This window comes from Equus quagga, chromosome 16, assembly GCF_021613505.1.
Source record: "Equus quagga isolate Etosha38 chromosome 16, UCLA_HA_Equagga_1.0, whole genome shotgun sequence".
In the NCBI taxonomy this organism is placed as follows: domain Eukaryota; kingdom Metazoa; phylum Chordata; class Mammalia; order Perissodactyla; family Equidae; genus Equus; species Equus quagga.
This window is the reverse complement of record NC_060282.1, coordinates 66,190,465-66,203,961: the sequence shown is the minus strand read 5'-3', so window position 1 is coordinate 66,203,961 and position 13,497 is coordinate 66,190,465. Positions and strand designations below refer to the sequence as shown.

The 13,497-nt window shown below is 38.5% G+C and overlaps 1 protein-coding gene across 1 annotated transcript in view; it reads right to left on the bottom strand.

The window, feature by feature from the left end:
* The window catches only part of PREX2 (phosphatidylinositol-3,4,5-trisphosphate dependent Rac exchange factor 2), a 278,303-nt gene that overhangs the window by 90,896 nt on the left and 173,910 nt on the right, over nucleotides 1-13,497 (bottom strand). Inside the window, exons 26-31 of the mRNA XM_046642000.1 lie at nucleotides 13,243-13,422; nucleotides 10,850-10,944; nucleotides 9,336-9,418; nucleotides 8,081-8,171; nucleotides 7,297-7,425; nucleotides 1,773-1,814 (exon numbers count right to left, since the gene is read on the bottom strand). Coding sequence (XP_046497956.1) covers nucleotides 1,773-1,814; nucleotides 7,297-7,425; nucleotides 8,081-8,171; nucleotides 9,336-9,418; nucleotides 10,850-10,944; nucleotides 13,243-13,422 — 620 coding nt within the window. The remainder of the gene's footprint in view (nucleotides 1-1,772; nucleotides 1,815-7,296; nucleotides 7,426-8,080; nucleotides 8,172-9,335; nucleotides 9,419-10,849; nucleotides 10,945-13,242; nucleotides 13,423-13,497) is intronic.

Sequence of the window (13,497 nt, the reverse complement as noted above, 5' to 3'; positions counted from 1 at the left end):
ACTGTTTTTGCAGAATAAGAATTCTCTTGTAGTGGGAATACAATCAAAACAAATGAGCTTTTTACCTATCAAAGACTTCCGTTTCAACAGTAAACACCTTCTTAAACTCATCATCTACAAACAGGTTTTGAAATATGTATTAACACTTCATTTAATCGCAATGGCTTAAAAAGCTCAAGTTCCATAGTTAGATGGCTCGTCTAGAAAGAACGAGATGGTTTCTAGACACACAAGTAATCCCAGTCATTATGCTGAGATTGCAGGGAAAAGAAAGCAAAGAAACAAATAAACAAAAAGAGGAGATTACAGAGAGAAAGACAGGAATAAAGGTGAGTTATGAACAATATTTAGCAGACACGGTCTACCCTTTTCAAGTGAAGAACATAATTTCACAGCCAACAATATGGTGTAATTTGACTACTGTTTTGGTGCCATCCTATCCAAGAGGACAAGAAGAGTGAGTAAAAACAGTTAAAAAAAGGAGAATTATGACAGGAACAGGAAAATAAAACTGAAATCAGAATAAAAATCTGCAAGAATAGCCATTTGAATATTAATTAATAAAGCAATGCATTCCAGGACCCCTTCTGGAATTGGCATAACTAAGTTTGAATTTCAAATGTGATACCTACTATATATTCATTTAAGGCATCTATACACCTAATCTTCCAGACGTTTAAAAATATATGTTGAATGAATACCATTTACTTGCTATTATTATTAGTCTGCCTATATGTTAATTTCTTTAAGGTATGCTTTTTTTTTTTTCGGTGAGGAAGATTGGCCCTGAGCTAACATATGTTGCCAATCTTCCTCTTTTTGCTCAAGGAAGATTGTCACTGAGCTAAAACCTGTGCCAACCTTCTTCTTTTTTTTTCCCCTCCCTAAAGCCCCAGTACATAGTTGTATATCCTAATTGCAAGTCCTTCTTCTAGTTCTTCTACGTGAGACGCCACCACAGCACGGCTTGATGAGTGGTGTGTAGGTCTGTGCCCAGGATCCAAACCGGTGAACCCCAGGCTGCCAAAGCAGAGTGCGCAAACTTAACCACTATGCCACTAGGCCAGCCCCTAATTTCTTCATCTTTAAAACTGGAAAAACAATAATATTCCCACAGAGCAGTTGTGAGGACCCAATGAAATCCATAAAAATGAGGCCCGTTAACTGTGCGGTTATTAATAAAACTAAAATAAGGTAAGATATTTTGTTATTATTATTACTCACTCAAAAAACAAGGCAAAAACCAACCAACAAAGAAAAAAGCCCTCTTGGTTAACTTGGCTCATTCATCAATTTATACCTTAAATTTTACAAGTGCGGTAGATTGCAAAAGTGGTCACAAATACTTCCCCTCTCTGCACGCACAGCCTTGCCATGATTTTGCCATTGAGGCTCCTCCCATGCATTTCTCCACCTCTTGAATCTGAGCCCACTTATGTTCTCATTCACAAGCAGAACTTAAACACAGTTTCACAATAAATCTCATTTGCACAATTAACTTTACCAAAATTTGCTTCCTTCTTCCTTTTTAATTACATTCTGTATAAATATATATTTATATATGTGTTCATGTTTTTACCTCTAATTGAAGATGAGCATATGTTTTTGTGTTTTTATTAAAATCAAGTATTTTTTTAAATCTCTACAAGGCTTTAGAGAAGATAAGGATCATATTTCCATCTATTTTGTTGAAAGCATTGCCTTGATATCACGAGACGTCTAAGGTCATGGACCACAAAATTTCAAATAGTAAAAGTGATGAAAAATATTACCTGAATATTCGAGAAGAGCCAGGAGTATCCTACATTTTACCTCTGCAGAGAAAGAAAACATATCATTTAGTTGTTCAGTCCTTTTCTGCCACTAACATCACATTTTAATGTGTAGTAAAAATTAGCACAATCTCATTACATTAGATAAGAAAAATTCCATTCACTTGTGATGGGGCTCAGGGCAGGCTGCCCCTAAATATGCCAAAGTGGCACACTGATTATTTTGAATTAAAGTTACCTAAGACAATAGCGGGTACAGAAATGGCACCCTGACTCTCCTCTCTCTGTCCGCCTGGAAAGCAGGAAGCAAATCTCCCTGTAAAAGGTGCCCTCAGGGCCCCAGGAGACAGCGACATCCCATCACCAGAGCTAGGGCATAAAGAGCTGAGAAGCTAGGATAAAGGAATCTTGTTACTTCTTTACTAATTTACTACCTTCACCCAAACTCTGCTTAGATTCCTTACTAACGAAGCACCCAAGCCTAAGTTTTTTTGTCCTGTCAATTCCTCACGAATTTATTGTTTCTTTGTCTAAAACATATAAAAGCTGCTCCTTTGGTCATTTCTTCAGATTCCAATGTCTACTGAGGCCTCCATACATACAAATAAAATTTGTGTCTTTCTCCTGTTAATCTATCTTGTGTCAACTGTACTATTAGACCAGCCAAAAGAACTCAAGAGGGGTAGGGGAGCAATTTGTCCCTCTCTGACACTTGACATGCTATTCCCTCCTATCTGCCGATATAAATTCTATCCATTGCTCAAGACCCTAAAATGCCTTCCAGTTCTGAATTATACGAGCCTGTATGAAACACTCAAATCTTGACAACTTTATAGGTCATCCTTAGCTGCCGTAGCTTGTATGGTGTTGATTGTATTACAGTCTTGATCAATAAACTGTCAAACAGTATTTTTTCTTAGTATTTAAACTTTTCAAGATTATACATACTTACATAATCTTTAAATATAATTATATTATATATTATATTATGCATTATACATTAGAATTACAGGTATATATAATTATATAGATTATATAGTCTTCCTTTTCTATTTATAGGGCAAGATACTGCCCTAATGGACCGGAAAATACCAATTATTTTCAAATACTCTTCTTCTCACCCCATCTCCAAACAGTGCCAATCACAAATGCTTGATAAATGATCTGTATTAACTTCACACTCATTGCTATGTGTCCAATAAGCTATGTGTCCATTTACTTCCAATCGGTAAATAGTTTACCTACAACAGGTAAATACAAAAACTTACAGAGTTTCATTATATGCCCAAGATTATGGGAAATAAAAAAGGTTAGGTTGTATCCTATTCTAGACAGGTTTACAACAGAGTCAGAGCAAGAAAATTAACTGATAGGTAGAGAATTCTAAGTGAGTCTTGAAAATGTTTTTAAAAAATTTTTAAATCACATTGTCAAGGGAGTAGGTACATATTCGAAGAGTGGGAAATAGTGCTAACAAAGGAATATAGTAGAGAATGAATACCAAATATCCAATGATCTACCATAGAAAAGATTTCATTACATCATTAAGAGACTGAGATTGGGATGCAATTGGAAAGCCCCGTTGAAAAATGGCTTCCAACATAGGATTGATGAGTTAGGCTTATCCAACAGAAAACCACTAGAAGGTTCTGGGGTAGGGTACTGAAATTATGAACACAGTATTTTTGGAAGATGAATCCAATAATAGGTATATATGAATCAGAAAAGACTGAGACTGGGGGATTAGTCAGAAAACTATACCAGTTACTGAGCTATCCAAAAAAGGGGGAAAAATTGAAGAGACTTTTGATTGAGAAAAAAAAAAAAGAAGAAGCTCTTTAGCATACTGAGACAGAGGCAGAGAAAAAAAATTTTTTAAGTAGGTTGTTGAAAAAATGGGAGATTTTGAAAAGAGTACAATTTTTGTAGGGAGCAAGAGTTGAAAACATTTTTACTAACAGACATTTGAATTTAAGGTGATGTTGGGTCCAATTCTGTCACCAATTCCCATGTATGTTTTTTTCCCCACACCAACAAGCTACTCTCTAACACCAGCTGGGTGTCCTACAATTCAACTCAATTCTGACACTGTACCTGGAGATAGCACTGGACCCCACAGGTTAACGGCTCAGTCCTACAAGACTATCCCTCCCTTTGCTCCTCCCCACCCCACTTCACATGCCAATCACAAGTCCAGGTTGTCACCTGTGCTTCTGACCAACTGGCTATAGACTGGAGGTTCCAACAACCCCTTCTTTGGGTTCAATTAATTTGCTAGAGCAGCTCACAGAACTCAGAGAAACATTTCACTTACTAGCTTACCAGTTTATCATAAAAGGACATAACTCAGCAACAGCTAGATGGAAGAGATACACAAGGCAAGGTATGGGGAAGGGGTGTGAAACTTCCATGGTCCCTGAATGCGCCACTCTCCCAGAACCTTCACGTGCTCACCAACCTGGAAGTTCTCTGAACTCCTTCCTTTAGGGACTTTATGGAAGCTTCATTACATAGGCATGCTTGATTAAATCATTGGCCATTGATGACTGAACTCAATCCTGGGAGGTCAGGGGTGGGACTGAAAGTTCCAACTCTAATCACATAGTTGGTTCCCCTGGCAACCAGCCCCCATCCTTAGGTGTTTTCCTCATTCACAGAACAAAAGATACCTTTATAGCTCTCATCAGAGGAAATTCCAAGGGTGTTAGGAGCTCTGTGCCAGAAAAGGAGACAGAGACCAAATATATATTTCCTGTTACAAATCACAATATCACAGTGCACTAATCAATTAAACATATCTTCAGTCAGCTGATAATACGAGACCATAATTTAGCTGAGAGATTAAGCAGGAGACAGCCATCATTTTAGTGACACTACACAATGATCTGTTCCCCATTTAGTCTACTATTTTTTCTTCTCTCTTCTACCCTCAGTTTAACAGGCTATGAATAAATGACACACAGTGACACAATTTATGAATGGCACCGTAACAGTCCTTCCTATATAAAGATCATAGAATTATTATATTTTTATATATTTGGCATATATTTGATAGGATATTTTGAAATCAGAGATGAAGGAATGACGGAGTTCACAACACGCTACTCCAAAATATGGCACTTTGGCATACTGAATATTTTATGCTGAAGGAATCTGAGAAACAGAGGGTGCAGGAAGGACTCTGTAACCTCCCCCTTCTCCCCTTAGGCAGATCAGAGGACCTTCACGCGAGAGGAGCCCTCCCTACACCCAGAGGAAAGGAGCATCCTTATCTCCAAAGATGGAGGGATACTGAGAGGAATTGGCTTTGCTAAGTTGCCCCCATTTAACTACCCTTAGCTCACACCCTTTGGTCCTATCACATTTTCCACGACTTTCTACTCTTTATCAAACCTAGTATAAAAACACAGATGACCAACTCACTAAGTTTGGAGGAGAATGAATCCTTGATACTGCCTTTGACCTTGAGCCACTGAATTAATCCCTTTCCTATGAAGGCTCCTATGTCATGTAAAACTTATGCTGAATAAATTTTTAGGCTTTTCTCTTGTTAATTTGTCTTTTGTCAGTCTAATTTACAGGGCCCAAGGCAGAGAACCTAGAAGGGTAGAAGGAAAAAGGTAAAGGAACATCAGAATGGGGTCATCCCAGCTACATATATAACCCAGGAAATTCTGGCAAGATGACATTATGTTCAATTTCCAGCCAAGATCTAATCTTTCATTAAATCACCTCCTATACAAAGACAATTTTGGAAACAGAATGAAAATTACTTTAAGTTAAATAGGATAAATTCATGCTGAATTGGTAAGGTTACTTCCGAGAACCTGCACATAACAAGCAGCTGACCACAAGGATCCCAGTGCTGCTGCTTCCATCCCGTACAATAGGACCAGACACCACACACACTACCAGGAAATGGCACCTTGCCCTTTCCCAAGATATTCCACAGCTGAACCAGTGATTAATTGTTTTTAAGCACTCACTCGCAACCAGGGATGCAACCTAATTTCTGCAGAGTCCTCCCCACACAAGTGACTGTAAGACACTCGGCACGTCCAACCACACTCAGCCAGCTGTTGGGCGCCCATGACCAACAGTGGCATCGATATTTACAATATATATCAATCAACACAGGTAGATAGTCTTCATTCCTACAGCTGTTTATTGTGATATGAGGTACTGAGCGTACAAAAGCTGGACTTGAGATGAAAATGTAAGATTCCTAACATGACTACCTTTTAAAAAATTAAGCTTTTTATCCTGAATTAGAATAAGTGTATATCTTAAAGATAAAGCTCCTCAAAAAAAACCAAAACAAAACAAAAAAAGGTTTAAGGATTTCTCTCTGGATACGAGCTGTGATTGTCACCGCATTAAGTGTTTAAAAAACTTAAAGTAATTTACCCCATCTCTGTCACTTAGTAAATGAAGAAACTGAGGTCACAAGGAGTTATGTGCCAGACTCAGACTCTATTAGGTTTAAGAGCTGTCTTTTGTTGGCAAAGTATACAACTCTCTCTACTTTACCCTAAAAAAAGTGGTAGTGACCGGGGTTATGCTCTAATTCGGCTGAATACTACTTACCATACCCAACTGACATACAAAAGACTGAGGGATAAAAATTTAAGCACAGGCGTAATATTTATTGTACAGGTTTCTCAAATTTAGCACTACTGACATTTTGAGTCTAATAATTCTTTCCTGTGAGGGACTGTCCTGTATACAGTAGAATGTTTAGCATCATCCTTGCCTTCTACCCACTAGATGCCAGTAGCATATCCACAATTGTGACAACCAAAAAATGTCTCCAGACATTGCCAACCACCAGTCTAATAATGGGAAGAAAATAAGTGAATTAGACATTTTAAAAAATTCAACAAATTTCTCCATTCATCTTTTCAACATAACCATTTTGGAAACTCTCAGAATTTTCTGTTTAATAACTCTGACCCTAAACAACATGCAATCAGACTCATCGGAGCTGTCTCAAAGTTTTACGTCTCTAATTACACGTTGCACCAGTTACAGGATGTTGAGTAAACAATGTCAGGTAGTTAATAACAATCAACTTGGACAAACACTTCTGAAAAAGACACGTAAAAACTAATGAAGCAACCTACATAGTGATTTTGATTCTCACAGATTCACAGTTGATTTTTTCAGACTCTCCATCAAATTTAGCTTCAGGCCTTTTGTGAATCCTTTAGAAGTTTTCCTGATCTGTTTCATATTGTAAAATACTACACTTTCTCCAAGTCCATTTGCCTTCATAAGTATGAGCCCTTCTTTTATTCACTGAGAATATTCTCCATACTACATCATTTAGATCCTTGGAACACAGTATTCTGCGATCTTATTCCTTCTCTCCCTCCTCCTCCCTTGTCCTTTTCAGTCCTTTTATTTTCCTCATAAAATGAAACACTGCAACAAGGAATCAGGGCCTTACTGAACTTTTGGGTTTAATGGATTTTTAAATGATTATTGCTAACGCCATGCAATGTTCTTTGCTTTTCATCCTGACCTTCAACAAATTTTCTGATGTTCTGAGCGAGATTCCGAACGCTGCTGGGAAGATTCCAAGGGTCCTGCTTGATGTGAAGTCTTAACTTTTTTGGACAACTCAGCTTTGATTCCATTTCCTGCTGAAATTCTAAAGAAACACAGAAAATCTCTCTTAAGTCTCAACCATTTACCACATAGTTAACCAGCCCTTAAGCTTTAGAATCTTCTTTCTTTCATTCCTGTTGTCCTAGATTATGATGATGGTGATAACTTCTCTAGCTCTATCACAGGGAGAAAATGTGTTAAATCTAAAAAAAGCCAAACCTTATTATTATTTTCTTACAAATGTTTATCAAAGGAAGAACTTTAGTTAAAAACTATTTTCAATATCCTAAACTATATGTCAGAAAGCGACAACTCTAGAACTTGTTGTGTTTGGCTGTTCTGCTTGTCAACCCCCTTTTCCAACACCTCTTCCCCCACCTTTGGATACAAGGAACCAGGCATTATGCTTGGTTTCAGCAAAAGCAACTCAACACTTAACATCTTTCCAGTTAACTCATTTCTATTCACTCTGGCCCCGATGAGCATTAAACATTTTAAACTTTCAGACAAAATCTAAAAGGTCCCATACTGATTTTTTACATACATTCAAAAATTATCAAAATAGAAGTAGGATTAAGTGAAGTATGAAACGTGAGCATGCAGAACTTTTCTTCCTATACTACGCTTTTCCTTCACGACTATAGAGTCTCCCACTTTTGTTTCCCAACTGCTTCTCACAGTTGTTTTTTAAAGCTTACCTTGTAATCCTCGACCTGGTGTGAGGGACTTGGTTTGCTCAAAGGCCCTCACAACAGCTTGCCCTTTTAGGAGATTGGTAATTGCATCCACCTATCATAACAGCAGAGATTTCTGAGCGTTACCTACTTCTCATAACACGTAATACATATTTCCAAGAGTAACTCTTGTAAAATGCTTTTTCTTAAAGCAACAATTGTTTCTGAAATCCCACGATGCTTGTGACATACATCTTTAAATAGAGTATTGGAATAAACTCTCCTGACAACATTTGCAATGACATTTCTTACTATCTTGCCATATATTAATTCAATTAATATAATTCAATCAATATAAATTCAATTTATGAAAGAAATGAATTCTAGAGTTATTAAAAAAAATCCTAAAAGTTATCATAATCGTTTTCAAAGTGATAAAAGCTCTACACTATGAATTTTGATTATGGATATAAATTCTTTAAAAATGCAAAACACCAACATGAGCACCAAGAAAACTTTGTGCTTCTTGAAATTAGGAATAAAGTTGAGTAAGAAATGTCATAAAGGATACTGAAAACCCACAAACAAATAAAAAGAATAACTCTTTTGTGTGTATAACACTAGAATTTTCCAAGGACTGTAAGATACTTGTGTGGAAATTAATAAATTGGAGTCGAGAGGCCAAAAGGGGGAGCTCTCAAGCCCGGCATTGATAGCTCAGCCCAGTAAGAAGAAAGACGTCCTCTTCTTGACTGGCAAGCAGCTCAGCCAATGAGAGACTGTCACAACTAAGCCAATAAATAGCCAGTATTCTGCGAACTCTTTCTTTACAATAGCCCTCCCAACCTCCTCTTCCCGGGTATAAAAGAGTTTCTCTCCTCTTTGCTGGGAGGATGGGGGGCTGTGGGAACAGGACAGCCCAGAGGAGGACTGGCAGGTGGTCTGACAGACCGTCAGACATCTTTGCACGTGGCTCACCGTGGTTGCAGACCCTGAACTGCAATGCTTTGCTGATCTCAAATAAACCTGTTTTTGCTGGAGAAACAACTAGCTGCCTTTTTGTTTAAGATCCACACTCGATATTCACAACCATCCTTTGGGTTAGCCAGCTGAAGGAATCTTTATTCCCATTTTAAATTGTGGTAATTGAGTTAAAGGAGGCGGAGGGACAGATCGAGGCCTTTCCATTCTCACTCCCCGCTCTTTTTACTACAGCTGAAGAAGGGATTCCTGACAGTTTAGTCTGCAGAAAAATGACCCCCAACGATCCCAATCATACCTGGCTGAACAGATGCTCGAGGCAGCTATGGATCTTGTCCTGTTTATCGTGAGAAATGCGAACACTTAGGGGAAGCTCGTCACCTAGACATAGAAAAACAAAATCATTCATGGTATGTCTAACATTCCAAATATTTTATTGTCAATACAATAAAAAATAAACACTAGCTCTCATTCCATACATTAGTTCTCATGTTCAGAAAAAGAATTCCAGAGGATTTAATAGCTACTAAGATATCAGATTATTGCTCCTTCAAAATGGAGGAAGAGCAGGGTGCCTCACGGAACACTGAGGCATTCCATGGTTTTTGGTGTTTTGTTTTTCATAAATACTTTATTTTAAAAGCAGCAGAAGGGGGTCAAGGCGTGAAAGCTGGCTGTCCAGAGTCCCCGAAAACGGCCGCACACTCCAGCCAGACAGCTCTCAATATTGCTCAGACATACGTAAATTTTGCTCGAGCCTCCATAAGGCACTTTAATATCAGACCCTATTCAGACGTCCCACTGCTGCTAGGAGGGAACGAGCGCAGGGAATGTTTGCCCTAATTCCTCCCCGGTAGCGGAGGGATAATGTTGAAGAAACCCAAAGGCCTAGCAAATCTCCACCTTCTAGGTCCTCCTCCCGCAGGAAGCCATGCCCACCTCCACAGGGCGTGATCCCAGCACGTGGTGAGCGAGCTCTTCCAAGGAAGAGCCCACAAAGCACCGTCTTTTTTGCCCCCTGCCTAGCACAGGGCCAAGCAGGCATCTGGAGCTCAAGGAACCTTTGTGGAAACAAGGAATGAGCTGGAATTCAGGTCTTGCTTACAAAAACAGGTGTACGAAGTAACGCTTAAAGACAGATTGGCCCCAAAGTTCAAGCTAGTATGAGACCCAAGCCGACCGCAGGCCAGAAACCATCAACTGGCACGCGCGCCCCACCTCTACCCCGCATCTCCTTCTGCGCAGGCTCCAAGGCATCCTATGTTAATAGTCCTTTCAAATGGCATATTTTTCTAATGGTTGAATAGTTGAAATAAATTACATATTTAAAAATTAAGATTTTTCCTTACTGGATAAAAAGTCTTTGTTCTTAACACACAAAATAAAATATTTACAAGATATTTATACCAACAGGTGTTTTTCCCATTACCCATCCCCCATCACCCACATAGAAAGCTGGCTCAGGTACAACCGCTATCTTGAAAGTCTGTTTCAAAGCCCCTCCCACCTCCTTGCCTCAATCAGCAGTGCCTATGTGTGCCTCCTGTGTGCCTATCATCCTTCATAGCGCCATAGAAAGACCATAAAACATACTTTAACACAAAAATTTGTTTCATCTCATTTTCTAATTCACTCTGTTTAGAATGGGATTAGGAAATTGATTTTATCAAGCATATAAAACTGAAATGCACGTGTGGCCACCAAAAATGAAGGATAAAAGGGACAACGAATGAGGATCAAACAAATTAATCACTGAAAATTCTCTCCGATAAGACTGGCATCAAAAAGTACAGATGCTCTCAGCAAACGCACCTGAGTCCATCTCGTCACTGTGAAAGTACGAGCTGCACTGGCTGCTGCAGATGCTGGTGAAGGAAGCGATGGAATTCCTGTTGCTGTTGCAGTCGCTGAAAAGAACGGTGTATGTTACTTTACAAGTAGGTTCGCCAGTTTCCCTGCAATTTCTTATTAGATAAACCTTATTATGCCACAGTTATATTTATCAAGGTGTTTTATAGAAAAGTTGAGAAAGATAAATTTGTTCAACTCACACTTTATCTTACTTTTTTAAAGTATTATAAAGTCAATCATATTCCAGGCGTTCTTATGTCATATAATCTAATCGTGAATGAATTTTTAAAAATGCATAGTTATAAGACTAGGAGTCAAACCAAACTTAAAAACTTGTTAATCTATTTGATGGTATATGCCTGTAGTTAATTTGCTAATAGAGACAAGTCCTGTTTCAGGATCTCTGCCTTTCAACCCTTTCCGGCAGTTTAAATTACAATTTATCAACCGCACTGTGAGCTCCCTCAGGGCGACCACCATCCTGGCTTCACCTCAGAGCTCAGCACAGGACATCATTCCTGGAAAGTGCTCCATAATGGTGAAGGCCGAAGGAAAGAATGTTTAAAATGCTTGTGTGTGAATATGGACACATTACAGATTGCAGAAATAGTGCAGGAGACAAAATTTTTTCTTCTCTCAGAATAAATAAAAAGGACTTATTTAATTTTAAATTTACATGTAAAATTTCATTCTAGAGGGAGACCGTGAGGGTAATTTTAATTACCCAATTAACAAGAATTTGAGGTAAGAAAGTATTTTCAGATATGTAATTTCCCATTGGAGAGAAACTACAGGTACCTATTAAAGAGCATACTGGTATCCTTAGAAGCTAAAAGTAATTCAAATGGTAAAAGTGGCTAATCTGTATTATATATTATTAAATCTCTAGGAATAATGAACTCTTCTGTATTCATTAAAATCCTTTTCACATAGAAAGTGGGATAGTAGAGTGGTTAAGAGAGAAACTGTGAGCCAGAGCACCTGGTTTCATTGGTAAATTACGTAACTCCTGCGGGTCTCAGCTTCCTTACATGCAAAATGGAGACGATATCAGAACCTGCCACATAGAGATGTAGTGGGAATTATGTGACATCATTCTGTTCTGCGTGTCTGGTAAAAAATGTTTTTAATGTTAGGTATCAGTTTGTGCTAAACATCTCTGATGAGAATAACTCTGATTTAACAATAATTACTTAATATCTTTTCATCATAAAACACTGTGTAATAAATAAGGGTGAATAAGAGCGTTTTGTCTTCAATTAATGTGAACGAAACGGGAGATGCTGAAGCTTCACACACAGCATGTGTGGCAGGTAATGAGAGTCTTCGGTGAGGTTTCAAGGGATACAAGGATTCAAGGGAGGAAAAGCACTTTCAATAAGGAAATTTGTTGGAGGAGCCATCATTTGAGAGTCTGGAAGGAAGATGAGAACAGAGTGTGGAGGGAAGGTGTTATGAGTTGAATTGTGTCTCCCCTCAAATTCAAATGTTGAAGTCTAACGCTCATACCCCAGAATGCGACCTTACTTGGAGTGAGGGTTTTTACAAAGGTAAACAAGTTAAAATGAGGTCATTAAAGTGGGCCCTAATCCAGTAGGACTGGTGTCCTTATAAGAAGGGGATATTTGGACACAGAGGCACGCTTGGAGGGAAAGGATGTGAAATGACAGAGGGAGAAGATAGCCACCTATAAGCCAGAGAGAGGCCTGGAACCGCTCCTTCCCTCACAGGCCTCACAAAGAACCAACGCTGCTGACACCTTGACTTTGGACTTCCAACCCCAGAATTATAGAATAATAAATAAATGTCTCTTGTTTAAGCCACCCAGTTCTTGGTCCTTTGTTACAGCAGTCCTACCAAAACTACACAGAAGGTATGCACGAGAAGGAAAAGTACCCACAGCTAGTCACGGAGGTGAGCAAGTGAAATTAGTCCAATTAGCTTGGAACATGGAATAGAAGAAGAAAGGGGAGAAATAAGGCCAAAAAAACTCCTATTCACTACCCATTAGTCCAATAATCGGAAACAGACAGTTGAAAAAAATGTTAATATAGGCACGATTTGATTATTTGCCATACATGTTACACAATCTGTAACAGAACAAGCCTCTCAATTTAATTCCACACAACTGGAGAAAAAAATGCTTTTTCCAAATTACTCAGATTAGAAAAGGAAAGAATCTGAAAGATTATGCTGTGTCACTATGCTTTGTCTAGAGTTGGTAATAGCCAATGGTTATTTTGTGACAGTAATAAACAAAAACAACCATAACATTTTTTTCATGACCTTTGTGAAAAATACAGAATCATATTTGACTTTGTTGATGAAATGAGATTAAGGAACTAATGAATTACCTGTAAGAGTCTCTGTTGCTGATGGTGTCATGACCTGAATCTTCCTGCTCATCTCCTGCCATATTAAAGCAGACTCGTTTGCTGTTTCTTTCTCCCTTCTCATTGTCACTGTCTGTTGGTACCACACACTCTGATGTCTTACGTTCTAATTTAGGAGAATATGTTATCGAAGACAGAAGGCTGCGATGTGATATTCGAAAAAAAAGAGTAAGTGCACATTTTCAAACTGGCTGCTACAGATAACCACCTTCCTTG